Source organism: Trypanosoma melophagium (genome assembly GCF_022059095.1).
Source record: "Trypanosoma melophagium isolate St. Kilda chromosome Unknown ctg23segment0, whole genome shotgun sequence".
NCBI classification, from domain to species: Eukaryota; Euglenozoa; class Kinetoplastea; order Trypanosomatida; family Trypanosomatidae; genus Trypanosoma; species Trypanosoma melophagium.
Window position 1 is genome coordinate 47,227 of NW_027125153.1, and position 27,087 is coordinate 74,313.

At 39.7% G+C, this 27,087-nt stretch overlaps 11 protein-coding genes across 11 annotated transcripts; all 11 read right to left on the reverse strand.

Annotated features, from left to right (window-relative positions):
- Positions 1-618: 618 nt before the first annotated feature.
- On the reverse strand, positions 619-2,310 carry LSM04_001229 (DnaJ domain; the record flags this gene model as incomplete). The annotated part of the gene is made up of 1 exon (XM_067330168.1): positions 619-2,310. The coding sequence occupies one exon, from the start codon at positions 2,308-2,310 to the stop codon at positions 619-621; it is 1,692 nt and encodes a 563-aa protein (XP_067191392.1).
- Positions 2,311-3,054: 744 nt separating this feature from the next.
- Positions 3,055-4,440, reverse strand: LSM04_008329 (Serine hydroxymethyltransferase-like domain; the record flags this gene model as incomplete). Its single annotated transcript, XM_067330170.1, has 1 exon — positions 3,055-4,440. The coding sequence occupies one exon, from the start codon at positions 4,438-4,440 to the stop codon at positions 3,055-3,057; it is 1,386 nt and encodes a 461-aa protein (XP_067191544.1).
- A 411-nt stretch (positions 4,441-4,851) lies between these two features.
- Positions 4,852-6,012, reverse strand: LSM04_007878 (uncharacterized protein; the record flags this gene model as incomplete). Its single annotated transcript, XM_067330171.1, has 1 exon — positions 4,852-6,012. The coding sequence occupies one exon, from the start codon at positions 6,010-6,012 to the stop codon at positions 4,852-4,854; it is 1,161 nt and encodes a 386-aa protein (XP_067191531.1).
- A 1,265-nt stretch (positions 6,013-7,277) lies between these two features.
- On the reverse strand, positions 7,278-8,882 carry LSM04_004604 (Protein kinase domain; the record flags this gene model as incomplete). The annotated part of the gene is made up of 1 exon (XM_067330172.1): positions 7,278-8,882. The coding sequence occupies one exon, from the start codon at positions 8,880-8,882 to the stop codon at positions 7,278-7,280; it is 1,605 nt and encodes a 534-aa protein (XP_067191462.1).
- A 1,075-nt stretch (positions 8,883-9,957) lies between these two features.
- On the reverse strand, positions 9,958-12,012 carry LSM04_004303 (uncharacterized protein; the record flags this gene model as incomplete). The annotated part of the gene is made up of 1 exon (XM_067330173.1): positions 9,958-12,012. One exon carries the CDS (start codon positions 12,010-12,012, stop codon positions 9,958-9,960), a length of 2,055 nt encoding a protein of 684 aa, XP_067191459.1.
- An 814-nt stretch (positions 12,013-12,826) lies between these two features.
- LSM04_009472 (uncharacterized protein) lies at positions 12,827-14,719 on the reverse strand (the record flags this gene model as incomplete). The annotated part of the gene is made up of 1 exon (XM_067330174.1): positions 12,827-14,719. One exon carries the CDS (start codon positions 14,717-14,719, stop codon positions 12,827-12,829), a length of 1,893 nt encoding a protein of 630 aa, XP_067191561.1.
- A 485-nt stretch (positions 14,720-15,204) lies between these two features.
- LSM04_007596 (Ribosomal protein S27a) lies at positions 15,205-15,660 on the reverse strand (the record flags this gene model as incomplete). Its single annotated transcript, XM_067330175.1, has 1 exon — positions 15,205-15,660. The coding sequence occupies one exon, from the start codon at positions 15,658-15,660 to the stop codon at positions 15,205-15,207; it is 456 nt and encodes a 151-aa protein (XP_067191523.1).
- A 577-nt stretch (positions 15,661-16,237) lies between these two features.
- On the reverse strand, positions 16,238-16,729 carry LSM04_005253 (uncharacterized protein; the record flags this gene model as incomplete). Its single annotated transcript, XM_067330176.1, has 1 exon — positions 16,238-16,729. One exon carries the CDS (start codon positions 16,727-16,729, stop codon positions 16,238-16,240), a length of 492 nt encoding a protein of 163 aa, XP_067191474.1.
- An 803-nt stretch (positions 16,730-17,532) lies between these two features.
- LSM04_003674 (uncharacterized protein) lies at positions 17,533-18,768 on the reverse strand (the record flags this gene model as incomplete). The annotated part of the gene is made up of 1 exon (XM_067330177.1): positions 17,533-18,768. The coding sequence occupies one exon, from the start codon at positions 18,766-18,768 to the stop codon at positions 17,533-17,535; it is 1,236 nt and encodes a 411-aa protein (XP_067191440.1).
- A 273-nt stretch (positions 18,769-19,041) lies between these two features.
- Positions 19,042-20,592, reverse strand: LSM04_009258 (uncharacterized protein; the record flags this gene model as incomplete). The annotated part of the gene is made up of 1 exon (XM_067330178.1): positions 19,042-20,592. The coding sequence occupies one exon, from the start codon at positions 20,590-20,592 to the stop codon at positions 19,042-19,044; it is 1,551 nt and encodes a 516-aa protein (XP_067191560.1).
- Positions 20,593-23,793: 3,201 nt separating this feature from the next.
- LSM04_007957 (RNA recognition motif domain) lies at positions 23,794-25,101 on the reverse strand (the record flags this gene model as incomplete). Its single annotated transcript, XM_067330179.1, has 1 exon — positions 23,794-25,101. One exon carries the CDS (start codon positions 25,099-25,101, stop codon positions 23,794-23,796), a length of 1,308 nt encoding a protein of 435 aa, XP_067191536.1.
- Between the last annotated feature and the right edge of the window lie 1,986 nt (positions 25,102-27,087).

Consider the following 27,087-nt stretch of genomic DNA (forward strand, 5'->3'; position numbering starts at 1 on the left):
CAGAGCGCTCCCGGACCGATTCCGTGTGTATGTACAGATTTAAAATAAATTTAAAACGGAAGGAGTACATTTCTTTTCACACGTATTGTAGAAGTAGCAGTATTAGTCGCAGTACAAAACGTGGTGAATTTGTAGGAATAGGGGATGGAAAAAGTTGCAGAGGAAAAGTTATAGAAATAAGAAGAGTTGGGTGGTTGCATAACGGTCCCTCAAAAAAGAAAAGAAAAATGAAAAAGCGACCCTCCACCATATGAAACACAAATACCCAAAACAAAGAGAATTTGATGGGTACGACTATTTCAGATGTTTCAACCCAACTCTGATAATGCAAAGATCAGACCAGCAAATACATACAATCACACATAACACAAACACAGTATTTCTCTCTCTTTCTCTCTTTCTTTCTTTATCTCTCTACATTTTTTTTTTTTACGCGTACATAAACATAGGCCCACAAAGAGTGTTACACACATTATTTTTCTTTCTTTTTTCTTTCTTTTCCATTTCTCTTTTTCCTTCTCTCTCTCTTTTTTTTTTCTTCCTCTCCTACTCTCTCTCCTTCTCACTCCCTTTTTCTCTCGCGTTGGCCACTTTTTTTTTCACAAAGATCCCAGACTATCAGCCAAAGCGAAAGAAGAACTGTTGGTGGCCACCACCATGACCGAATGGACCACCCTGCCCGAATGGATTGCCATGAAATGTAAATGGGTGACCGTAAAAGGGGTGACCATCATCGCCCTGTTGTCCAGGTGGTTTCGTTGGGTCTTCACCATTGTCATAGCGGGCACGTTTCTCATCATCTAGAAGAATCTCCTTTGCCTCATTAATATTCCGGAAACGTTCATCTGCTTTTTGCCGTTCTTTGGGTGATAAATTCTGTGAACGAAGCTTATCCGGGTGAAGCGTCTTTGCCAGCTGACGATAAGCGCGACGAATCTCCGCTGCATCTGCCGTCTTCTTGACGCCTAATGTTTTATAATAATCCTTACGTCCGGCGGAGCGTTTAAGTTTCTCTACTTTTCTCAAGTACTCCTGTAGTCGTGGGTGACTGGCCTGAATCTTCTGTACCCGTCCGAGGTATTCCTCTGCGGTTGCTATATTGTCATCCATGAGATATAGTTCTACCTTTTGCAATAGCACATCTGCGGCTGCGGGACTCTCGCCGCCAAGTCTCTCTAGTACGGCATCACAGGCTTTATGTCCTTCTTTTGTATCGCGACGTCCCACGGCCACATCGCAGCGCCAACGGCGTACTTGTTCTCGCAGTGCTGTATCCCCAACCATGCCATCACCACTTCCAGTGCTGCTCTGCGTGACTGGAATTCCCAGCGCGCGGGCCTCCTCCTTGGCGAGTTTCTCCGCCGCGTCGACGTGTTTCCCCGCGGCGACAAAATCCCCCGCGTCCATCGCCGCCTTCACGGCCGTCAGCAGCCGCTGTTGTTCCCGCACGCCCCGCAAGCCGGCCGCACACGCCGCGTGTTCGGGATCGAGGGAGAGGCACCGCCGCAAATCCGCCCGGGCCGCCTCGAGGGCGCCGAGGGCCCGCAGCGCACGAGCCGCGAGGGCGACCGCCTCGAGATTCTGCGGGTCCCGCCGCACGATTGACTTGAGTTCCTCCGACGCGGCGGCATTATCGCCACACGCGAGGGCGCACTTCGCCCGCTGCAGCCGCAACTCCACATTGTCCCGCGCAAAGTCGCGGATCATCTCCTGCAGCACCGCCACACACGACCGGTACTCCGCCGGCGTCAGCGGCGACCCCCCGCGCTGCACCGAGTCCTGTAGTTTACGCTGCAGCGGCGGCCACATGGAGACGTAGCGGCGTAGTTGATTTAATTTGGAGCGGTACTCGGCCGCCTTGGCCGACTTTTTCAGAGCATCCAATACAGGAATAAGTCGCTCTATATCACGAATAGCCTCTTGAATGTGTCCAGACTGCGTATGCAGGGACGCACGAAGGGCCAACCCACGATGGTGTTCCCCATCCAATTCAAGTAGTTGATTTAAATCTTGCATACATGGTTCACGCTGACGCATCATGGACAAAATTTCAGCTCGACTGTATAAACCACGAAGACTTTTAGGATTATGGGCAAGTGCTTCTGTGTATTTTGCGAGTGCTTCTTGGTATTGACTGCGACCTTGACGTAATGCAGCATCTCCGGCAAGGAGTAATGTTTTCGTCGATTCATCATCGGGGACACCAGAGTTTTTGCTACTGCTCCCATTGCCCTTCTCAACTGATAAAAGAAGAATCGCAGCTATCACAAAGAATAGAAAACGTCCACACCTATAGTGCTCAATCTGCATCACTGTAGTACTCAATTGACAATAACAAAAATAAACAAATAATTAATTAATATGAGAGTTAAGGGACGACCGCGTTTGATATTTATATTGGTTTTTGGTAATGTATTTTCTCCTATTATTTTTTCCTTGTTTTACGTGTTTTGTGTGTCCGTGTGAGTGTATGAACGTACTATGAGTCTACAAATTGTTTTTTTTTTTCTACCCTAATTGTAGACTTTCTCTTTTTTTTCTTTGATCCCGCAAGGCGTGAGTTACTTGTCAACAATCACGCCCGCTTGAAAACTTTTAGATAATAAATAAATAAATCAATAGAATTTGGGGAAAAAAGAAGTATATTGTTGTTGAAAAGAAAGAAACCCTTTCCTGTAGTTTTGAATAAGTAAAACTGTATTTCCCTGTCAGAGTGTACACAATGCTTCCGTATAAATATATAACGCTTATTTATTAAGGTTGTACCATCAAAAGAAATGTCAAACAATGGAAGGAAAAAGAAACAGATGCAGTTTCTGTTTATCTATGAAGAAAGGAAGAAAATAAAAAAAAAAACGGTTGTTACCAACCCTGCATACGATGCGTAGTGGCATTCACTTATCGCTTATTTTTACTGTTCAGGCATGCGCTAAAAACAAAAAAAAACGACAAGAAAGCAAAAAAAAAAAATAACAAGAATATCACGCACAAACTACCAGAAAAATATTAACATTTCAACAAACAACACTCCAGGCATGCAAATATCGTTCCCCCCTACGCATTAACTGGAATACCATCCTTATACCTGAGTGTGTTGCAGTCAATGCCAGGAATATAAAGTGATGATGCCACCTTCTCTACTTCCGCGCGTAACTCACGCAGAGCTTCGCTTACATGCATTGCTTCCACAAAATCTTTTAGTTTCGGACCGGCTTGATTCTGCAATTCCAAACATAATGTCGCCGCACGATGGAGAAATTCAGCCACACGCAGCATATCCGATTCTACCATTCCACGTGTGGTCAAAGCACATGTACCGAGTCTTACTCCACCAGGCGTAAGTGCACTCTTGTCTCCTGGAATGGCATTCTTGTTAGCGCTTATAGAAATAAGATCAAGCAACTTCTCTACCTTATTACCCGTTAAACCGAGATGACGCACATTCCATAATACAATGTGATTTTCTGTTACCTCTGAGACCAGACGATGACCACGTGCAATTAATTCCGCTGCCAAAGATTGTGCATTACGTACGACTTGTTGGGCATACAACTTCCACGCGGGATCACAAACCTCTTTCATTTGAGTTGCAATACCCGCAATTTGATGCATGTGTGGTCCACCTTGTAGTCCAGGAAACACAGCTTGATTGACACGACTTTCAAAGTCAGTTGCATTACCATTACGATCCTTTTTACGGAAGAAAATCATTCCCGAACGAGGACCACGCAGAGATTTATGTGTAGTTGTGGACACGACATCTGCGTAGGGAAACGGTGATTTCAGCACACCTCCAGCGATAAGTCCTGCAGTGTGCGCCATATCCATAAATAGCAAACATCCAAGATTATCACATAGGGCACGCAGACGTGGATAGTCATAATCACGTGAATATGCAGATGCACCTATAATAATCATGGCTGGTCGAAACACCTCACTTATCTCCTCCAGATGGGTGTAGTCAATTATTCCATCCGCATCCACTTTATATGGAAATGACTCAAAATACACAGATGTGGCACTGATCTTTTTCTTTGCTGTGTAGAAACCATGGGTGAGATGACCACCAGAGGGAAGATCAAGGCCCATAATACGACCATGCGGTTGTAGAAGGGCCGTGTACACAGCGAAGTTCGCCGGTGATCCACTGTACGGCTGCACATTAACGCCCCACTCACTCGCATCAAGTGAAAAGGCTTGCAAGGCGCGAGTCTTGGCAGCGTTTTCAACCATATCCACATATTCCGTACCGCCATAGTAGCGATTACCGCATTCCCCTTCAGCGTATTTATTTGTTAAACATGAGCCGAGACATTCCATCACGGCGCGGGAAGTGAGATTCTCTGATGCGATGAGTTCCAAACTGCGGAACTGACGGGCTTTTTCCTTTTCAATGATGTCGTAAAGCTCCGGGTCATGTTCATTAAGGGAGAGTGACATGTTTTCTTTGATAGCTTATTTATTGATAAAAAAAACAATGGTCCTTTTATATAAACCTTTTTTTTTCTCTCTACTAGAGTTATTCTTCTTATCTTGTATATCAATTTGTTAATTTTGATATAAATATAGCAAAAAAAGGTATATTTCTTTTTTTTTCTTTGTTTGTATGGGAGTTGAATGATCCTTTTGGAGATTCAAATCAGCATACAATATACTCACCGAAAAAAAAAGAATGGAAATAATAATAAGAAGAAAACATATACAAAAGAGAAAAAAACGGCGCATGTAATACAGAATACACGTCTCTTCAACATCATCCACAACAACCATTTCAAAATAAAAACACAAAATACAGCACTTCGTTTCTCTTTCACCTTCTACTCATTGAGTATGTTAGAAATGAAATAGCATTTAAACAGCACATAACGGTTCACCCTCCGCTGGTCCCAGTGATCCCGCATCAAACAATTGTGTGGGGAAAAAACAAACATCCCACTGAACACATTTCTGCTGTAACATTTCCAGTGCTTTAAACGCATTCGCAACACTATCAAAGCGAACAAATATACGAATCGCTTCTCGTGCAAGGCGAGTCTCCAAATCACATTCAGGAATCGCAGATAAGCGAGATCGCACTATTGCCCGTTCCTCATCATTCAATAATGCATAACGAACAGATCGCACTACACCACAACGTCCACATTGTTCTTGGATGCCCTCAAGAAAAGCATTGCGAACTGCTACTCCACTATTCATTGTACTATTACTACTGCTGCTAATAGTTGTAATATTATTGTTGTTAGTGCTATTCTCCTCGGCAAATACTTCTGGTGGTGGCCCATCACGTACAAAACGAATCAGAATGGTTGAACTTGGTTTTCCCTGTACTGCCTTTTTCTTCTCTAATGCACTATTGTCTTCCTTTACAACATACCCACCAGCTGCTAAATCTGTCCTTTGAAACTTTAATGGGGCGCTACTCATAGGCAGTGAAGGGAGTTGTTGTGTTCCATCCGATGCTGTTGTACTATTATTACTACTGTTATTAGTATTATTATTATTATTATTATTATTATTATTATTATTATTCTGTGAAGATGCGACCTCCATCAACTTTCCTAATCTCTGTCCAATACGTCCTTTACGGTCCATTCCAGCTGCGACCTTTGCCTTGTGTGCGGCCTCGAGTTCATCGCGTTCAATCTTCATTGCTGTTGAGATGCCCAACGCGGCGCTTTGACGCACACGGCGCTGGTGGAGTTCCTCTGCGCTGAGTTGAAACGGAAAAACTTCACCGCCGACATTTGGGGAAGACTCCGGCGTTAATTCAAATGAAGAAGAACCGCCATTAACAGTACTTTTACCAGCCGTACTCATACTAATACTACTATGATCAGTATTACTAGTATTAGTAGTACTAACAGCGGCAGCAAGCATGGATAGAGCGGCAGGTGTGGGAGCTGCGGCTAAAGCGCGTGAAATGTCATTTGCCTCTTCTTCTTCTTCTCTCGCACGTTTCCAAGAGGCGACTTTAACCTCGCGGTAATTATTTGGGGATGCTGGATCGTACATAAAAATAAAAGCTTATTTTTCTACTGTAAATGAATATAAATATAAAAATATAAATAAATAAATAAATATATATATATATATATATATATATATATATATATATTATTTATTTATTTATTTATGGTTTGTTTGTGTGCTGCCTTATTTTCCTTTTCCTTCCTGCACTCTCTGTTACTGTGGTATCATCATTAGATCATTACCAAATAATAAATAAAAATAAAAAAGATAGAATGGATTAAGAAAAAAAGAATAGTAATAATTGTAATAATAAGGTAAGCGATCAAAGCGAGATTCGTATAATTGAAAATAATCCCACCCAAATTAAAAATAAGAAAAAAGAAAAAAAAGAGAAAATTTTTGATGAGCAATATCTCTAAATAAGTGTAAGTATTCAACTTGAGGAAGGAGTGGGGGGTTCAACGCAGCCCAATGGCATGAAAACAGGTACAGTAAAGCAGTCAGGTATTATTTTTAATAACAGACTTATCAACATCTTGTTTAGTTTCAAACATTCCATATGACATAATAATAATAATAATAATAATAATAATAATAATAAATAAATAAATAAATAAATAAAGGCAATCGATATAAATATATATTTCATTGCTTTCATTAATTCCCTTACGCTTCCCTCAATCTCTCTTTTTCTCTCTTTCCCTATATATATTAGAGTTGATTAGTGCATAAACAGGAAATGAAAAATAAAGAGAAAGGTTCAAAAACAAAAACAAAAACAGAATCCAAAGATCTTGCTAACCAACAGACTTAATTGCAATGTACACACACACACACAAACATGTGATACAACATTTCCAAAAAAAAAAACGTGAATAACACGAGAGATGGATACCTCTTTTTATATTATCCAAAGAGATATATTTATTTCACTCTCTTGGTGTATTTCCTCCTTGCATTATTGCAATAAAACATACTAAAGATACATCCTATCAACAGAGAATAATAATACAAAAAAAAAACGTCTTCCACACGTGAAAAGCAAACACGAAAAGAAACATCCAGAAATAAGAATAACCAATGATAAAAAAAAATGCAAGCATCCTTTCTTTCTTCTCTTCCCCATTCCATTACATCTCTCTCTCTCTCTCTCTCTCTCTCTCTCTTCCGTTTCCTTGTCTTTCCTTGACCTACGGCTTCTCGCATCTCTGTACAACACCGCAAGAACCTTCCGAACAAGAAAATAAACCATCCACTTCACCATATATATATATATATATATATATATATTCTCTTCTGTTCGTTTTTCAATTTCCCGCATCTCCAGTGTAAGAACTGCATCCCGCCCCACATGTATCTTCTGGTGGAGATACAATCCACGGATCCCGCAGTAATTCCTGAGTTGTTGGCCGCATTGCCGGATCTCGCTGCAGACATCTCCGTAGAAACTGCACGGCTTTATCCGACAATCCACTGCGCGGGATCATCGCCGGGAAAAGTTCGCCGTGCATCTCCGCCACTCGCATCATCATGGCGTATTGATTTCGCACCTCCGCAAACGGTGGCTCACCCGTCAACATTTCAATCACGCAACACCCAACAGACCAAATATCACTTGCGAGTCCAATTTCACCGCTGGCGAGAATAACTTCTGGCGCCATAAAGTACGCAGTGCCTGCGAGAGTTGTGTGATTTTGTGTATCGAGAAGATCCTTCGCGGTGCCGAAGTCAGAGATCTTTAAGCTGCCGTGCGGGTCAACGAGAAGATTATCGCCTTTTAAATCCCGATGCATGATATTGCGACTGTGTAGATAGGCGAGACCGCTAAGCATTTGACGGGCGTAGATGGATGCCTGTTTTTCCCGGAATGGACCAAAGGTACGTAGTACACTACTAATACTTCCACCAGAGACATACTCTAAATAAATACGCAGACAGTTCTCATCACACTCTTCTCCAAGACACTTCACAATGTGTGGGTGATCCAATTCCTTTAATATTGCCAGTTCTTTACGTACCGCCTCCACCGCCTTACTGTTCGCCCCTCTACTAGAGAAGGCAATCTCCTTTACGGCGATAATGTGATTAGTGTCACGATCCATTGCCTGAAAGACAACACCAAAACTACCTTTTCCAATTAGCGCTTTATGAGCGAGACTCACACGTAGTGGACCACGCTCAGAGGAGTCCTGAGAACGCGTAACACTACTATGCGTGACACTTCCCACACTGCCATTAGGCAATCGCAATCCCGTTCGATTACTACTGCTTTCACCAGTTCTTTCACGTTCTTTTCTACTATTTGGTTTAAGCCGCTTCTTTGGTGAGGCTGAGAACTCACCAACAACAGAGAATTGATCGGGTGCGTGTGTTGGCGCTGAGGGCTGCGCGGGTTGTTGTGGGAGACATGACCGCAGACACGACACCGGCGTCGGGGGATCTCCCGCCTCCACCACAACACTATCATCCACGCCTTCGTAATCTTCATTAGAGTGGAGAAAAACAGATGAGACATTTCGATGATGATGACCCGTACTATTACTAGAATTGGTCTTTGGAGTGGCAATCGCCGATACTGTGGTGGATGATGTTGTTATTGTTCTTGATGCTGTTGTGGTGGTGGTGGTTTTTGTTGTCGTTTTTGCTGCTACGAGAGAGTTATTATGGGTTACCAAAGGTGGATCAGATGATAACATCTCCATGGTGCAAGTATTCTTACTTCGTGAAGTGTTTCCAAGATGTAGACTGCCGTGTTCACTATGCGACAATGAATGAATGATAGCACCGCTACAGCTAGAAGTTGTGGAATCACCTTGAAAACCTCCATATGAATCACGTTGCAGTTTGGATGATTTTCCAATCACTCGCTTCTCAAAGCATAACCTGGATGGAGTATTGGTAGTCTTGAACATTACCCTTGCTCTCTCTTTTTATATTTTATTCTTTGCTTTTGTATTGATCTTTTTGTTTTTGTTGTTGTTATTTGTATTGTTGTTGTTCTTTTTCAGCCCACCGGTTACAGAAACTAGTTTATCCTTTTCTTTCCAGTTTCTATTTTCAACAATTCACTCCTTCTTACCTTGTCTTCTCCTATCAAATATATATATATATATAGGAATTGAAATGATAAGTAATTTTCTGCTACAAATAGACGTTTCCTTTCCCTCCGCCTCTTCGCTCTTTTTAAGAACTTGTTTTCTGAACTCCTACACTCCTCCCGTAATCTCACTTCTTCACTCCTCTTTACTCTCGCCGCTGACACCAATAGAAGTGAATCAAGTAAGGATAGAGAAATGTGATCAGAAGGAAACTAGAAAGAAAGGAGAATAATAAACTCTCCTCTATTCTTCCTTCAAGTTGCTTATATATTTTATTGGTTCGACGTATATTCTATTCTTCTTTTTTTTTCTGTGCCTTCGTGACTTTTGTGATTCTTTCTTTTTTCTTTCTATTTCTTTTTACAAGTCCCACGTCGTATGACAATACTAATAATAATTATATATAAGTATATATATATATATATATATATATATATATATATATATATATTTATTTATTTATTTTAGCGATGCCAAATCGGTTTCAACAGAAAAAGCAACGCCTTAGAAGTAATATAGAAAAGAAAACAACAGCAACAACAGAAAAGGGAAAAGAGATACGAAAACCGAAATTTTAAATGAATCACAGACAATTATAACACTCTCAGCTTCGAAAAGTAACACAGTTGAGTACAGGTAAAATACCTGAAGTCATAAAGTAATGTAGCAAACCCAAATACAATCCACCCAGAGATCTTATTACCCCCTCATTAGTTTTTTACCTTTCACAGAATTAACAATGAAAAAAAGCAAAAGCAAAAGCAATGAAAAACAAGAAATAGCAAAATAATAAAAAATATAAAACCCTCAAAATAAAGAAAAAAAATTTGAACTCTGTCTGAACACTTATATGTAAAAAACAAGGCTGAATGTGTGAAAGAATATAAAGTTAAAAAGAGAACACATCAGCAAAAATGTCATCTGCTTTCCCTTCACACCACACATCTTTTGTTATCACAGCAGAAGGGCGAGGTCTGGCCAGTGGACGGCCTTTACCCAGTCCCCCAGTAACAGTCGCCGCACTAGGATTAGTGGCAGCAGTAGTATTATTAGTATTGTTAGTATTGGTAGTAGTAAAATTAGAGCGTGTGAATGCCGAGCTTAGAGCCGTACTGAGGGCGCAGGTAGAGTTCGCATTCACAGGCGGTCGCGGTAGTGGTGAAGCGGCATGCGCCCGTTTTATCCCTGTATTGTGATTCTTGTTCTCGCGTCGATCCCTTTTCTTTCCGCTGTGGCCAACAATATCCATATTAATAGGCAGTGCGCGTAGTGGTGAGGCTTTCGTAGGTCCTCCCTTCTTCAGTGCACTGAGTGGGAGTCGTGTACCGAACGCCCTAGTCGCACCAATAGAGGATGAAACAGAAGACTTGGGCGATGTTATTTCTTCATCTTCTTCCTCTTCTTTTTTTTCTTTTTGCTGTTGAGACATATTGGGATATGTACGCCGTACAAGAGCACTGGATAACACCACCGCATTACTCCGTGAACGCTTCTTCTCTGTGTGTGGTCGCCGTGTTGGACCCTTCTTGGGTGTTATAAGAGAGAGTGCCTCTCCAATAGTTTCTTCCTTCTTTGTTTTCTCTGCTGCATGTTTACCCATTAACGCCTGTTGTTGTTGTTTTTGTTGTTCTTGTTCGTGTAAACGTTGCGCCTGTTCTTCTTCTCGTTGCTGCTGCATTGCCATAACTTCACGTGTATCACTCTCCATCTCTTCAATAGTTCCACGTGTTAATGTCTCTTCGGCTTGTAGTCCCTCACGTGCCTCACACTGCAGTGCAAACATCCGCCGGGCCGTTACTCGCTGTTCATACGCCTTACGCGCCGCCGCCAGAATGGATTCATGTGCAATTCTCTCACGTTGAATGTGAAGACGTTGTTGTTCTTGAGAACGGCGAAATGTACGCAATGCGGCATGTACGAGACGAAGACCCTTTACACGTCGTTCGTGTTTTACAATCGCCTCACGTAACTTTAGTTGAGTTTCACGTGATAATAAAGTGGAAGAAAGTGTCGTCTTTCGCTCCGCCGCGGCACATTCCTTCTGCGTTAAACATTGCTGTTCCTGTTCACGTAGTGTATTCATAACAGTAGTTGTGTATATTTCAATCATTTTCAGTTTCTCACGCAACTGCTGCGAGTGCCATTCTGTGAATCGTGCAGTTAATGCAAGTCGTTCCCGCACCTCACTGTGCCTGTCAGTGAGTGTTAACGCATCCTGCAATGCCATTCTATAAATAGCATTACAGGCTTCTGCGGCGGCGTGTTCAAGACGTGCACGATCATGCGATGCTTGTAATAACAATAGTGTTTGTTCCTTCTGCTGTGCATCACTCCAGAGTGTTTCCCCCTCACCACGTAGTGTTATCATACACTGCTGCAAATAATGCAATCTCTCTGTTTGTCGTTTATGCTGTTGCTGCACTGCTGCCCCAACCCGTTTCCCCATATTTACATGCTCCTCCATGCGTGCATGCAAGAGAGTCTTTGCGGCTTCCACTCGTCGTGTGACTTGCACTAAACCCCGCAGACGTTGCAGTCCACTAATCACATCTGACAACTGCCGCATAAACACACGGCGTTCCTGCAGTGATCGCAATAACATTGCCACACGTGCCGGGCATCCCGTCCACGCCGTCGCACAACTCTCCAGTGCATCCCGCAGCCGCAATGATTTCTTCTGTTCGCCGCCAATAAATGTGGCGAGGGCACCGAACTTGACAGAACTCTGCTGCAGTTGCTGTTGTTGTCGTGCGGTCTCTTCACGCAATTCACACAAATCCTGCCAGCGTCGCTCCACGTCGGTGATGATTTCTTTCAATCCAAAGAAGAGCGACCGCTTCGTCCGCTCCATCTCCATTAAACGCGACTCCAGTCGCTCGTAATTACTGGACTGCACCGCCTTCTGCTGGAGAAGGGCATCTGTGCAGTCCTCTAGTGTGGACATGGTTTACTCCTCTCAGGAAGGGAAGAAAAATAAAAGATAATCTGAATAAATCAAAAAAGAAAAAAAAATGTATATATCTGTGGGATGAAATAAAGAAGCAAAGAAAACAGAAGGAAATAAATAAAAAAAAACAGGGTATATTCCGTATACTTTTTATATTCCTTTTTTTTCCTTTTGCAGGTCCCCCTACTTGCTGCCTTCTTTAACTTCCGTGAGGCTGGAAAAATATATAACTTTTTTTTCGTTTTGTGTGGGTATTTTTCTCTGTGTATATAGATTCCTGTTCTACCGCACGTTTGTCACTCTTTTTATTTTATTCTATTTGATTATGTTTGTATTGCCGTTTATTGATAGATTCAGAGAATATGAACAGAATGCAAAGAAAAAAAGAGAATAGGAACACATACAAATACAGAAAAGATAAAACACAGGTGAAAACGCATTTACAGAGAAAAATGCACAATTCAGAATCTCTTAACTATGTAAAGCATGAAGAATTTATCATCCCATCATACAAGAAAAAAAAAGTGTACATAGCGTTCTCTTTCCAATCACTGTGGTTGTATCACCTCCCACACAACCAAACTGTAGACATCAGCGTGTAATAAACATATATAAATAAAAGAAACATATCACCCATATTTCCTTATCTCTTTCTCTCTCTCTCTCTCTCTCTCTCTCTCTATATATATATATATATATATATATATATATAGAGAGAGAGAGAGAGAGAGAGAGAAACGAAGAAAGAATCAGAAATACTCACCTTCACCATCATAGACGCCCATCCCACATTCACACCAATAAAATCGCTTCAAATTGTTTTACGTTCTGTAACATCAAGATAGTGATCCTGCAGCCTCTGTAGAACATCTGTCTCATCACTAAATAATTCAGGAAAACATTCCACAAGGCGTGTAAGTTCCCTCATACCATCCACATTAGAAGGAGATTGAGGAGTGGCAGTTGTTGCATTGGTGTTTACTGTGTTATCTGTGTCACTATCACTATCACTATCACTATCACAAGCAGACACTATGCGTTGATCCAATTTAATAAGTGGATGCTCTTCAGTTTCGTAAATCTCATCCATATCTCGATTTAGCAAATCTGTTAGTTTCCCCACCACACGCGCTTTAAGATCCGGTGGGAGTGCTACAAGTGCAGCCCCTAGTAGTGGTCCTACACGTTGTAAATATGTAAAGAGACGTTGTTGTCCAGGTGGTAATGTAGAGAAACGCACTACAATAAAACAACGTAGTGCACGCCACATACTTAATAAAAATGATGTACTTCCACTTACTCCCTCACCACGCATAGTGTCTTGTATATCGGGTGGTGGAACATATTTACGTCTATGACGCACTCGCAATAGCGCCTCACCACTAAATAAATCACCCGCAGAAATACTATTTAACTCCACAGAAGGACTCTCTCCTGCCATATAGGACTGTTGAAGACCATTAAGTGTGGCCAAGAAGGAGTTTCCCTCTAATGCAATACGTCTGATAAAGTCTGCACGAAAACCGTCTTTAGCCGTGTTAAACTGCTCAGCTCCAGCATGGACAGCCGTAAGGTCAACCTCAGCACGAACTACAAGTGGATCAAAGTGACCCAACTCTTTAGCAATCTTGTGTGTTCCCAATGCAGCACAACAGGAAAAAACAAAGGTACCAGGTTTAAGTAGTCGTGTCATTGAAGCGTGTGAAACACCGTTAACACTACTACCATTATCATTATTATAACTTCTATCATTCTCATCATTATCCATAGTACGCCATTTATTTACTACATCTTGTAATGTCCTTTTCTTCTGTTGCCGTCGACGTCGATGTTGTTGTCTGTGAGAGTGTTGTGATTGGGAAACTAAAGATTCTGCTTGGTGAGTTTTACTACTACAACTAGTTTGCGAACTCGGTGGAAGACCTTGTTTAACACTTCGTCGTGGACAGTATATACTTGCAAAATCATAGAATTGTGTTTGTTGACATGCTATAATTAAAAGATGACATTCTAAAAGTGCATTACGTCCTTCACGTCTACCTGTACACTGTACCCCACGTCCTGCAAATTGTGCTACAGATTCAGGTTGTCGCGTAATAATAGTTATACGTGATGGATGTATAATATGAGGAGCAAGTAGTAGTTGTTCTACAATAGCACGCCCTACTCGTCCACCTCCAACTACTACTACACGAAAATCCAGCGGCGACATCAACAACGGTGGATCTGGAGCTGAAACAGGTACTACAGTTAATGGAGGTGTTGTAGCAGATACTGACGCTGATGTTAATGCCGGCGATTGCGCTATTGAGGGTGATGGTGTATGTACTAGAGATGAAACTGTTTGCACTCGCGTTAATGCTGCACAACCACTACTATTACTACGTGATACTCCAGACAACAAATCACGCAGCTCCGCATTACACTCCGCTCGTCTGGAGGGAATAGGCGGAGGTGGTGGTGGTGCATGTACGGCGGAATAACGTTCTCGTGCTTCTGCTACACGTCGCATGATGTGCCATAGTGATGAGTTTCCGTCCTGAATTAATGCGTGAGCGGCAGAGGCGGCATGACAAGCGAAGAGTGATTGCTGGGCAATAATCGTAACAACAAGTGGTGCGGCAGCCACAGCGGTGTTAAGTCCGGGATCAACGCATGTGAGGCTAACAACACCGTCAAGTAAATGTCGTGTAGCCTCCTGCATGTGTACACAGATAGAGAGAGAGAGAGAGAGACAAAGACAGAGAAAAAGAAAGAGGGAAAAGGAAAGATACCTTATTTCTTTCTTACCTTTTTTACTATTATTATTTATTGCTGATTATGACCTTCTCCGTTTTTGACGGCAAAAGAAGAAAAAAAAGAGAAAGAGAAATGTAACGTAACGCATGCATTACAAGTGTGTAGTACTAGTACTACTCCCACCGTGATGTGATCAAGGTATCACCCACGGCAATGCGCAGGGAACAACAATAAAAGCCGAAAAAACAATAAATGGAAATCTTTGAAAATAAGAAATAAATATTTTTTCAAACAAAATATAAAGGAAGAATCATTGAATAAGATGCCTTTAAAGAATGTGCGCAAGGGCCCCCTTCTTTCTTGCTGCTATATAGTTCCTACTCCACATGTGAATCTTTCGTCAATTTACTTTTCCCTTTCAATTTTTTGTACCAGCTTTCGGTCCTGAGTTTACTTGACTGTAAATGTCAGGTGGCACTTACCGCAGTATTTGCGTCCCTTGTGTTGCGCCATAAAGACGGCGGCACCGCAGTTTGGTCCTGGGCACTCCTGGCGAGTGTGCTCCACCTTGAAGGAGCCGTCGTCGTTCTCTGTGACGTTAAAGTACTTGAGTGCCCGCATCTTCTCCAGCTTGTGTCGATGGATTGGCTTCTTTGGCTTTGTGAAGACCTTCTTCTTCTTCTTCTTTCCCTTACCACCCTCCACCGGGAGGGCGGCGTGGATGGTGCTCTCGCGCTGGAGCCCGTACTCGGCGAGGGTCGCGGAGTCGGCGAGGGACTGACCGCCGAAGAAGAGGAGCTCGTGGCTGCCGAGACCCGCCCGGGCGCGGAGGGCCGCGACGGTCTCCTGCAGGGATGCCTGGACCGCAAGGGTCTGGCCGGACGCCGATTTGACGAAGAGCTGCATGCTTTCTTCCTCTGAATATATATATATATATATATATATATATAGAGAGAGAGAGAGAGAGAGTGAGAGTGAGAGAAAAAAGATATGTATTCGGGTATGTATGAGGCACGGAAAAGCAAAAAACAAAGAAAAAATAATAATAATAATAATAATAATAATGGGTTGCAATAAGAAAAAAACAAAAATGTGCAAAACATATATATATATAATGTAATATAATATACACAGTGTGTGTGTGTCCGATACAATGCTGCAGTATGAAACCCTCTCTGCAACAAACTTTATTATCAATTTCTACGGTATCCATTCACATCATTCACTCAACGTCAATATAATCTATTTTAGAAATCTATGCACAGTGATGTCTTCCGATGACATCACCACTCATAACCTCTTTCCCCATTAATAAGCTACCTTCGAGAAGATTTAGGCAAATGTAGTATTAATAGTAATTTCGATAAAGGAGTAAATGAAAATAACAGTGTTCAAATATACAAATAATGCTAAATGTTGGTTTTTTTTAATGGCATTTCTTCTTTCTATCCACAATTGTTCCCCTCATTGCTCTTTAGAACACTTAGTGCGAAGTTGATTGCTCTTGTTGTTGCTGTTGCTCTTCTTGTTGCAGCCACTCCTCCACTACACGGCTTTGTGCCACCGCTTTATCAAACGGTATTATGTTATTCTTCTCCTTTAATGGTTGATGCACTGTATCTAGTAAATCAAGTTGAAAGTCTAATGTCATGGGCATCGAATCATCTGCAGGTGAAACAGTTATCAACACAACCGTACTTTGTGGATGAATAACACGAGACACATTAATACCCATTTCACTACTATTTTCCATTTTATTATCAATAGATTTATCAGTATTTTTGTTTTCTGTATATTTCACAGTTATAGGAGCTAAAATCACTACATTACTGAGGGACGGGTGTCCAGTCCGACGCAATCCAACCACCACGCAGTTGGAACTACGGTTGGCAACACAAATACAGACAGAAAGATAAACTTCACGCGATATATACCAAACTCCAGTCCCAGGTGAAACTTCCTGCCATAAATCCATATTTACTTTTTTTTTTGATACTCTCTTCTAATCAGTTTCGATTTTAATCGCTCTCAACTACACCTTTTTTTTTGGTTCTTTTTCCGGAGCCTACCGTTAACCTTCACCACTCCCTGCAAAATCTATAACAAGGAGAAATACCCAAGGACAACAAACAATAACGACAGGGTAAGGAGAAGAGTAAAATAACGTCCTCCCCAAACCCACGTTACTGAAGGCTTCTCTCGCCTATAAAATAGTCACTTTATAGACGAGTTGAGAAACGAGCGACTTCCTCCAACATCGCCACCACATAAAAATAAATAAATAAATAAAGCAAAGAAAAAGAAATAGAAAGAAAAGAAAAAAGAGACGCATTAGGGAGAAATACTCATTTGGATTTCACTATCATTTGCAATATTTGTAAAGGCAAAAAAAAAGAAAAATACCGTAGCAGAGACACGAAGAAAGAGGTACATGACCACGCGCAAAAAAAAAGGAAAATAACATCAATAAGAGATCAAGAGAAAGAAGAATAAAAACACAAGAAATGGGGAGAGAAAAAAAAACATGCTGTACAATCTAATGAATAACATACACATGTACCTTGCTTTTTATCCATTCGGTTCTTCCTTTTTATTTTCATTTTTCCTCTCGTTATCTCTTTCCTTCTTCTTCCATTCTCTCCCCCTCTCTTTCTCTATTGGTGTCTCTCCACATTTTTACAGGGAGTTAATCATTCGCCCCATCCACGAAATACTTTAGGTTTTCTTTCGCTCTATCTCATTTTTTTTTTCATCTTTTTGTCGTTTTTTTTTTTACCCTCATACAATAGGTGCACCGGGTGGGGGACATGATGGTGCGGAAACCACAGTTGCCATTACCGGTGGATGTGCTGGAAACGATGGCACTGATGAATGCTGCGCGACAGAGCTGTCAGGTGTCTCGGGTGGTGGGGGTTGACTGCGGGTAGAAGCAGCAGCATCGGTTAATTGCATCGATGGAGGTTGTGGTGCTGGTGAAGGCTCCACTGTGTGATCTCCTCCGTTGCCACTCGTTCTAGCTGCCTCAGAGGATGCCCCGGGAAGACTTACTGAAAAGGTTCCTCCCTCTGTTAATGTCATTGTTGTACTTGTAGTTGTAACTGTTCCTCTCCCTGTCGCTGTAGCCGCAGCTGCCGCTGCCTCCTCCGCCGCAACCAATGCTGTAATGCATTCAGATGCTGCTTCTTTAATAACTGCTTTTCGTGCTTCCAGTTCACCAAAAGACTCTTGTAATTCCAAACGCAACGCCTTCGTGGTGAGATTCGCCCGTTCCTCACGCGGAGTAAGAAGGATTCTCTTGTATACAGCCACACGAAGTGCATCATCACTTGGTGGATTCGCAGATGCAGACCTTTCCGCCACTGGAAGCTCCTTTTTGGTGCGCTTTGCTTTCACACCTTCATCTGCAGGGGTTGTTGTTGTTGCTGCTCTTTTGCTTGCTTTTGTCTTTGGTGATGGTGATTTTGTTGCAGCCTTTCCTGTTACTGCTGTTTTTGCTCCCACCGTTTCCTCCTCCTTTGGAGAGGCATTGACGGCAGAGTTCCTTGGTGATGCTGTTCGCCCACGTTTTGCTCCTTTACTCGCTGGCCGTGCACCCTTGGCGTGTCCCCGCTTTGCCCCCTCCACGCTTGGGTGCATGAGAAACGCCACGACATCCTCTGCTACCTTCGCGCGTGGGTTGGAGATGTGCGCTGGCACCCCGAGAACGTCAATGAGGGTGCGGAGTTTCTCCTTTGAGAGTCGCCCGACCCGCTCCGCCACATCGTCCCGCATGTCCGGTGGAAATCCGCGGAAGGCGTCGAGGGCGCGGCGGCGTTCGCCTGCCCGGCCGGCGCGTCCAAAGACGAGACGGTGGAGGGGCTCCAGTTGGGCCTCGAGGCGGCGGGCGGGGGCCCCGCGGGGTCCGATGGCGGCGACGGCCGGGAGGTCTGCGAGGGGGTCGCCGGTCCCCGCCGCGAGGTCGAAACGCGCCCCCGCCTCCTCTTCCGCCTCCTCCCGCCCACGATGGTCCGCCATAGCTGTCTGGTCTGCTGTGTGCTCCTGGTGGTGTGGTGGTTACTATGGATAACAATAATAATAATATGTGTGGATATGGATATAGATGATGAAGAAGAGGGAAATAGAAAGAGAGAAAGAGGAGAAGGGAGAGGGAGGGAGTTTAATGATAAAGCCATCCATCACTACCATCGGTATACATGTATATATATATATATATATATATATATGTACAGTGAATGAGTCAGTGAGGCTGTGAGGGTGTGTATGCGTTTATTCATATATAGATCTCGTTTATGAGGTCATTACAGGAAGCAAACGACTAATTGTACAATAAGAGGAACTCTGTTCACAGATATTACGTCCAAAAGCACTGTCACTCGACAGCATATCCAACATCTCTTTTACTCTTTGTGCCAGTGTAGTAGGGCTGCCATCAATAGATGGTTGTTGTTGGAATCCTTCTGCAGGGTCATCATCAGAAAGAGTATAGTTTCGGTTACTTCTTTGATAATTGCCACTACTCTTGTCTATTACATGATGATGTTCTTTGGTATCCAACAACCGTTCTGTTAAAGGAAGCAGCAGACGTTCAAGAAGAAGTGATTTAACTTCACTTCGTGGTAAAACATGTGCCAAACTATTACAAATACCACGTATAGCAGCTAATCGTCCAGTGAGTAGTCGAGGGGTAACATGTTGACGTTGTCCCATATCTCGTGGTGGAAAAAGATATAATGAAAAAATGTAATGAAGTTCTGTTGAATAGCCATTAACAATATCTTCTAAAACATCCGTTGTACACTGCATTAAAACTTCCTTAATTTCTAGAGCATTTGCCATTGGCAGATATTTGCACTGTTGCAGTAACCATGCAAAGTTATTCGCCGCGACACATAGTACCTCAGCGGCTGCCCCATGTTGATTCATCTCATGTGCTTCCCACAACAAAGAACGATTCTTCTCCATCATGTTAACAACACAATCTGCCAATATACTTCCTAATGGATGTTGTCCTTCTTGTATTAGTTGTTTTAGTTGTTGTGGTTCTTCTTCTTCTTCTTCGCTCTTTTTCTCAGTGGATCCTTTGGCCAGTAACTGTAGAAAAGAAAATATACTTCCCCACAGAACCGTGAAACTCGACACCATCGCCGGTGTTTCCTCCTCTATCGGTTTCTCCTTCTCATCTCCACATTCAATTTCCCATGGAATCCGCTGAAGAAGTAATGGAGATGCTCGTATGTTTATTGGACGATCATAACTAATATTGCTTTCAGTTGTTTTATTCGTAGTATTATGACCGGTGAGGTTGGAATGCGAGAGAGAAGTACTATTTCGTCTACTACACTCACTAGAATTAACATTCTTTATTATTCCAATATGTTTAGTGTTGGTGGAGTCCCGCACGAGTTGAATGACTAACTGCCCCACACGAGACCACACCAATTGTGAAGTTCTCGATATGGACATATGAACATCTCCCCCTGATAATAATAAAGATGATGATAACGATTCTTCTTTCATGATAACACTACTTGCCCTTGCGGCAATATGAAATATAAACTCTTTGATATTGATATTGTTATTTGGTGCAATATTTGCGCAGGCCGTGAAGTGTGCGGCGACTTTTTGAAAAATATCATCTAAGCGATCGGCGGTGTGTGTGTCTTGGGCGGCGTGCAGTAATCTCTGCAGGAATGGACCACAGCCGGCCAGTGTGTCTGCTGTGAGTTCCACATAATGCGATGGGCCCTCCAGTGATGTTATAATGCGATCCATGTGAATTTTGTTAGCAAGGCATTGTGGTGGTTTTGTTTCTTTCATAACAACTTCACTATTACGCATTAATGATTATTTGTAGTGATGATCTTGTGTTTGTTATTATTACTATTACTACTTTTTATAATTGCAGTTATGTGAATAACCAATATCAACTCGCAATAATAACAATAGTATGGATTTGTTCGTTGCCTTCTTCTTTGATCTGTGAAGGAAAAGGAATACAGATCAACCTTCGTTTTTTTTTGAAGAAAATAATAATAAAGAAATAAAAGAAAACACAAAATTTAGGAATAAGTGGGGTGTGTGTACAGGAGAAGGAATTCCGTAAACCATAAATATTAAGTACAGTCATATATAAACAAGACTGTGAGTTCATCTCAAATGATATGCCTTTCATATCGAGCGTACTTCCCGTAAGGCTTAAAAGGCAAAAAAAAAAGAAAAAAGCAAAAAGGTAATAAAAAGAACAGATTATATCTTCATATATATATATATATATATATATATATATATATATATAATAGAAGGTAGGACGAAAACCAGAGAGCCTTAAAAAGTCTGTACGCAGAGCACCAAAGAAAAAGGATGAATATTATTGCACTGGTCTAAAAGTCAATTTGTACTGTTGTTCTTTTTTTTCTTTTGTTTTTGTGGGGAAAAAAAAAAGAAAACCCCGTAAAAAAAAACAAGAAAGAAAAAAGATCAATCCCTTATAGATGAATTCCTTATATATATATATATATATATATATATATATAATATCGTTTTTCTGTGTTGAGGACTACTTTCTTCTCCTTTCTACTTTAGTTTGCTTATTTATTTTCTTGATCTTCGTTTTTATTTGTTCTCTCCTCATTCGCGATCGAGACAACGTGGAAGATGCCACATCGGTCATGATAATAATAAAAATGATAATAAAAATAATAATAATAATAATAATAATAATAATAATAATAATAATAATAATAATATTAATAATAATAATAATAAAAATAATAATAATAATAATAATAATAATAATAATGACAACGATAATATTGATAATATCAATACCGCAAACTCAACAAAAATGTTTTAATCACAAAAAACAACAAAAAAAGGAAACCATGACAATATGCACATTAATTACAGTCCGTATACACGTCCGCACAGCCCCCCACAGACATATATATATAGATAGATAGATATAAATATAAATATTAGATATAAATAGATATAGATATAAATAGATGTAGTTATACACACAAACGTAGAAAGAGATTGAAAGAGATTTGACAATAAAAATAATGATAAACCCACATAACGCGAGGTCATTTCTCTTCCACTCCCTCTTTTCTTCTGGGAGTTGAAATGATTCCGTGTTCTCTCTTTCTCTCTAATTTTTTCTTTACTTTATCTTTGAGTTCTCATTCATTAATTATTAATCATATATTTATAATATATTTAATAATAATAATAATAATAATAATAATAATAATAATATTGAAAAAACGGATGATTACCAGACTGCTAAGAAAAAAAGAAAGAAAGCAAATAGAAAAATAGCAAAAAACAAGATAAGGAAAAACAAAACAAAAAATAGATAAATACTCAGATAGGGATACAATCAAGCATGTATATATATATATACATATATATTATCTAAGGAAATTCATTCAACAATGAATTATAGATAAAAATAGATGAGATTGGCCCCCGAAAAAAAAGAAAAAATGAATGAAACAAAAAAAAAAAGATAATATGAACAATGAGATAAAGAAAGAATGCAATCAATAATGATCATCGTTAATAATAATAATAATAATAATAATAATAATAATAATAATAATAATAATAATAATAATAATAATAATAATAATAATAATAATAATAATAATAATAATAATATTGAAAAAACGGATGATTACCAGACTGCTAAGAAAAAAAGAAAGAAAGCAAATAGAAAAATAGCAAAAAACAAGATAAGGAAAAACAAAACAAAAAATAGATAAATACTCAGATAGGGATACAATCAAGCATGTATATATATATATACATATATATTATCTAAGGAAATTCATTCAACAATGAATTATAGATAAAAATAGATGAGATTGGCCCCCGAAAAAAAAGAAAAAATGAATGAAACAAAAAAAAAAGATAATATGAACAATGAGATAAAGAAAGAATGCAATCAATAATGATCATCGTTAATAATAATAATAATAATAATAATAATAGTATTATTATTATTATTATTATTATTATTATTACAACAATAGCAAGGAACGTAGGAAAATACCACAGTAAAGAAACAGCAGTATTTCACCACTTCTCAAACAAAAAAAAAACCAAAAGAAGTGAGGAAATAAAATCTCCTTTTTTTAATTGAACACAGGGCCATGGATCCCTTTTTTTCTTTTAAACAGAAAGAGGGTTGGAAATTCATATTCAAATATATATATATATATATATATATATATATATATATGCATTCGCATTAGGGTGATCAGAAGAAAAGAGAAAATAATAGAAAAGAAGAAAGAAATTAAATGAGAAAAAAAGAAAACAAATCAAAATGAAGTAAAAAAAAAAAAAGAATCAGTCATCAGCAACGGCATCTCCGACAGGTGTAATTCAACCAAAGTCAAGTAAGAGCATTAAACAGAAATGAAATAAAAAAGAGGCCAAAAAAAAAAAAGAAAGCAAAATAAAATAAAAAGCAGAATAAAACAGCTAGTATAAAAGCAATGCAGAAGGCAACAAAAAAAAAAGGACAGAAATAATAAGAGCCATTCTTAATTAAAAATCGAAGTAGAAGATTGTTATTCTTATTGATGTGGTGATGGCAATAGTAATACCGTCAGAAAACAAGAAAAAAAGAAGAAAAGAAAAGGGTCAAAAAAACAAAACAAAAAAAAGAAACATTAAAGAAAAAGGCAGAAAAATGAGAATATTTTCGTCTTTGCTTCGAATTTTTTTTCACATTTTTTTTTCTCTCGTTCCTCGAATTTTCACTCTTTTATTTTCGTTCTATTTTTACTTTCTACAGGTGTGGCTGAATGAAAGGAAGTCCTTCGATGCAACAGAGATGACAATTGCTACCATACACACTTCCCTAGATTTCACGTCTCGTTTTATTGTGATAATCCACGTAGACGATATAAGTAGATGTAATATTATACGTATATACACTACAGGCCCTATATATATATATATATATATATATATATCTTATACGCACACCGCCCCAATATACTCCCCTATCTGTCTCTAGACATGTACTTAAATCAGAGAAACATTCCTAATCAACTCGGCGCAGAAAGCGGTGCTTAAACTACCCATTGGCATACTGCTGTGGCCATAACTGCTCATACTGAGTGAATTGTGTGAATCACACAAAGAGGAATTGGCGATATGCACTATCGTTTCATGCGCAGAAGTCAGCTGAACCGCCTGAAAGAACAGTGGCTGTACAACGGCTGTAAAAGAAGGCAATTGTTGAGGTCGTTCTTCTTGTTGTTGTTGTTGTTGTTGTTGTTGGAATAGGTGAAGTTTCTGTGTGGATTGTGGTGCCCAACTAAATCCCCCGGCATCTGCATTTGAGATAACCCCACTGTTGTTTTTATTGATGTTGTTGTTATTAAGATGACTCACACCTGAACTGTTCATCATTAGACTACTCTCAGGGTTGTTTCTCTCCCCCGATGTGTGGTGTGTAGTGAGATAAGAGAACACTGGAAGCACAGCCGCTGTATTTGTATCTGTATTTATATTTGTATTTGTATTTGTTGTTCTCATCATTTGTTGAGGAGCAGTTGGAGCTGCGGTGCTTGTGATGATGGGCCGTGGGGGTGAAAAGAAGTGCGTTGGAACTCCATCCGGCAAAGCAAGTGAAACATTTCCCCCATTTGACGTTGTCGTTGTTGTTGTTGTTGTTGTTGGGATTGGATGTATAATGCGATATAGCTTGACGTGTTGAAAGTTACAAGGAATACCCTCCGCGGATTCACTCACAGTGTGGCGAATACCACTCCCGTTCGTGCAGCCATGGATACTACCACTACCAATATTATTATTATCACTGTTATTATCATTATTATTATTATTATTGTTACTATCATTATTATTATTATTATTGGGGGTATGGGATGTATTGCCGGTGTGAACTGGACTATTTACACCCGTCCCATACGTCATAGACGTTGAGGAGGACGATAACGACGGCTGCGTAAAAAGCATCGATGACAATAATGACAACACCGGCGTCTCACTTCCACCTCTATTATTACTATTATTATTATTATTATTATTATTATTATTTCCACATTTACTCTGCGGCCCCCGTGCAATATCGACCCGCAGACGTTTGTTGTAGATCTCATATCCATTCATCCGCCCGATCGCCTCCTGGGCGGCCGCCTCACTGCGGAACCGCACAAAGCCGTACCCCTTCGGGTGATTATTCGCCCGATCGCGAATGACTCGGGCGGTTTCGACCGGGCCGAATGGCTCAAACAAACGGCGGAGTTCGGCGTCAGTGACGGGCGTTGGAATGTAATTGACAATGAGATTGCGAGGATCCGACACCATGGACAATTGTTTAAATAATAATAATAATAATAATAATAATAATAATAATAATAATAATAATAATAATAATAATAATAATAATAAACCGAATAAAGTACTTGTATGTATGTTTCTCTCTGTAGGGTGTATGGCGTGGATCTCTCTTTTCTGCAAGGGAATAGTAATAGTAATAGTAATAGTGTATGTATGATTACTTTTCTAATGGAATATGGTTGCAATTTCACCTTCTTTTTTTTATTCTTCCTCTTTTCTCTTTTACTGAATTGCCTTCGCTTTCAAACCACACTTGTTTGTTTGCTTTTTTCTTTCTTTTCTTTTCTTCGTGTATCTTTTGTAAGGAGCCCAATTAATTTTTCTTTCGCTTTTTCGGTAAAGTTTCAGCAATATTGCAGAAAAACAATCGCAAATAAATGCAGAAATGTGAGTGTACAAACAATACACCCCCTTACTGTTTCTTTACTTGCTTACCTTTTACCTCGGCGTACAAATATATATATATATATATATATATATATATATATATATTTCTTGGTGTGTGGAGGTATAATATTATTAAGGGATAATATACCCCTTCCTTCTACTTCCTGGGTCCTCCTCTTCTTTTCCTCGCCTACCTTTTATTAAGTAGTAATGCGCAAGAATATTCTTTCTTTCTTTTTCTTTCACTATCTGTTGAAAGGTGTTCGTTATCTCTCTTTTCTCCTCTGATTGAATACCTCAACACAATCGATATATATAAATATCAACTGGAGCTGTCAAGGGACAATTGTCAGATGTTCCTTTCCTTCTTGTCTACCTTGTTGAACTGCCCTGTTTTTGTTTGTTTGTTTGTTTGACTTCTTCTTAGTTAGTACTTACTCACCTACTTATATGCCTTTTTTTTATCTTATTGTTCCTTATGCCGTTTGCAAACTTTACGTGCCTAACCAACCTAATCACTCCAATATATTTATATATATATTTATATATATATATATTATTTATTTATTTATTTACTTATTTATATTTCTCTGTGCAGTGCACGTGGTCGCGTAAGCGTAGGTTTCTTAATGTATGTACGTGAAAGAAAATATGGTAGTTGAATAGTGCCTGTTCTTCTTCTCTGTGTTTGTATATAGCAGGATATATTATATTATAATCTTTTTTCGTTTTTCGTTGTGGGACGTATGAAATAAAATACCTTGCTGTTCTGGCCCTACAACAATTCCCCACATATACAAAGAAATAAAGAAAGAAGCAAGAAAGAAAAGGAAAAATCAATTATCTTTTATTAAAGATATTATACAGTTCATTACAGAAACACGTATAGAGAAGAAAACAATGAAAAGAAAAAAATACATATATCAAGGAAAGAAAGGTATACAGGCAGAAAAACGTGCAAAAACAAATACAAACAATATATATATTAGGTAGGTAGAAAGAGAGAAATTGTGATGTCGTATGTGTGTGTGTTTTTTTTTTCATTCATTTTTTACCACTAGTTACATATCAGCAAAAAATTTAAAAAAAAGAAGCCACAATCCAGAACTGTTGACTTTTCTGAAGGGAGAGAGAGAGAGAAATAAAAAACAAAAAAAAACAAGGGGAAAAACAGAAAGAGGATCTATTGTATTTTTTTTTCTTTGTCCATTTTACTCATTTCTGTCGTTTATGCTTCCATCACCGTAAACTCGCTTCATGTCATTCAATTCTGATCTTTCCGGCACAGAGAAACACAACTTCATTCACCTCATATAATTCTTTCATTACAAAAAGAGCAGATACATATACACAATGACATATATATATATATATATATATATATATATATATATATATATACCACAAAAACAAGACTGACCCTGTTTCTTCCTTCTTTCTTCACCATACTTTTTTCGTTTTGTTGTTGTTGTTTTGTTTTGTTTTTTCCATTCTCTGAGGTGGAGTTGTTATTTTTTGTTTTCGTTTTCGTGTGCTTCTCCACTTCTTGTTTCATTCTACGGCAAT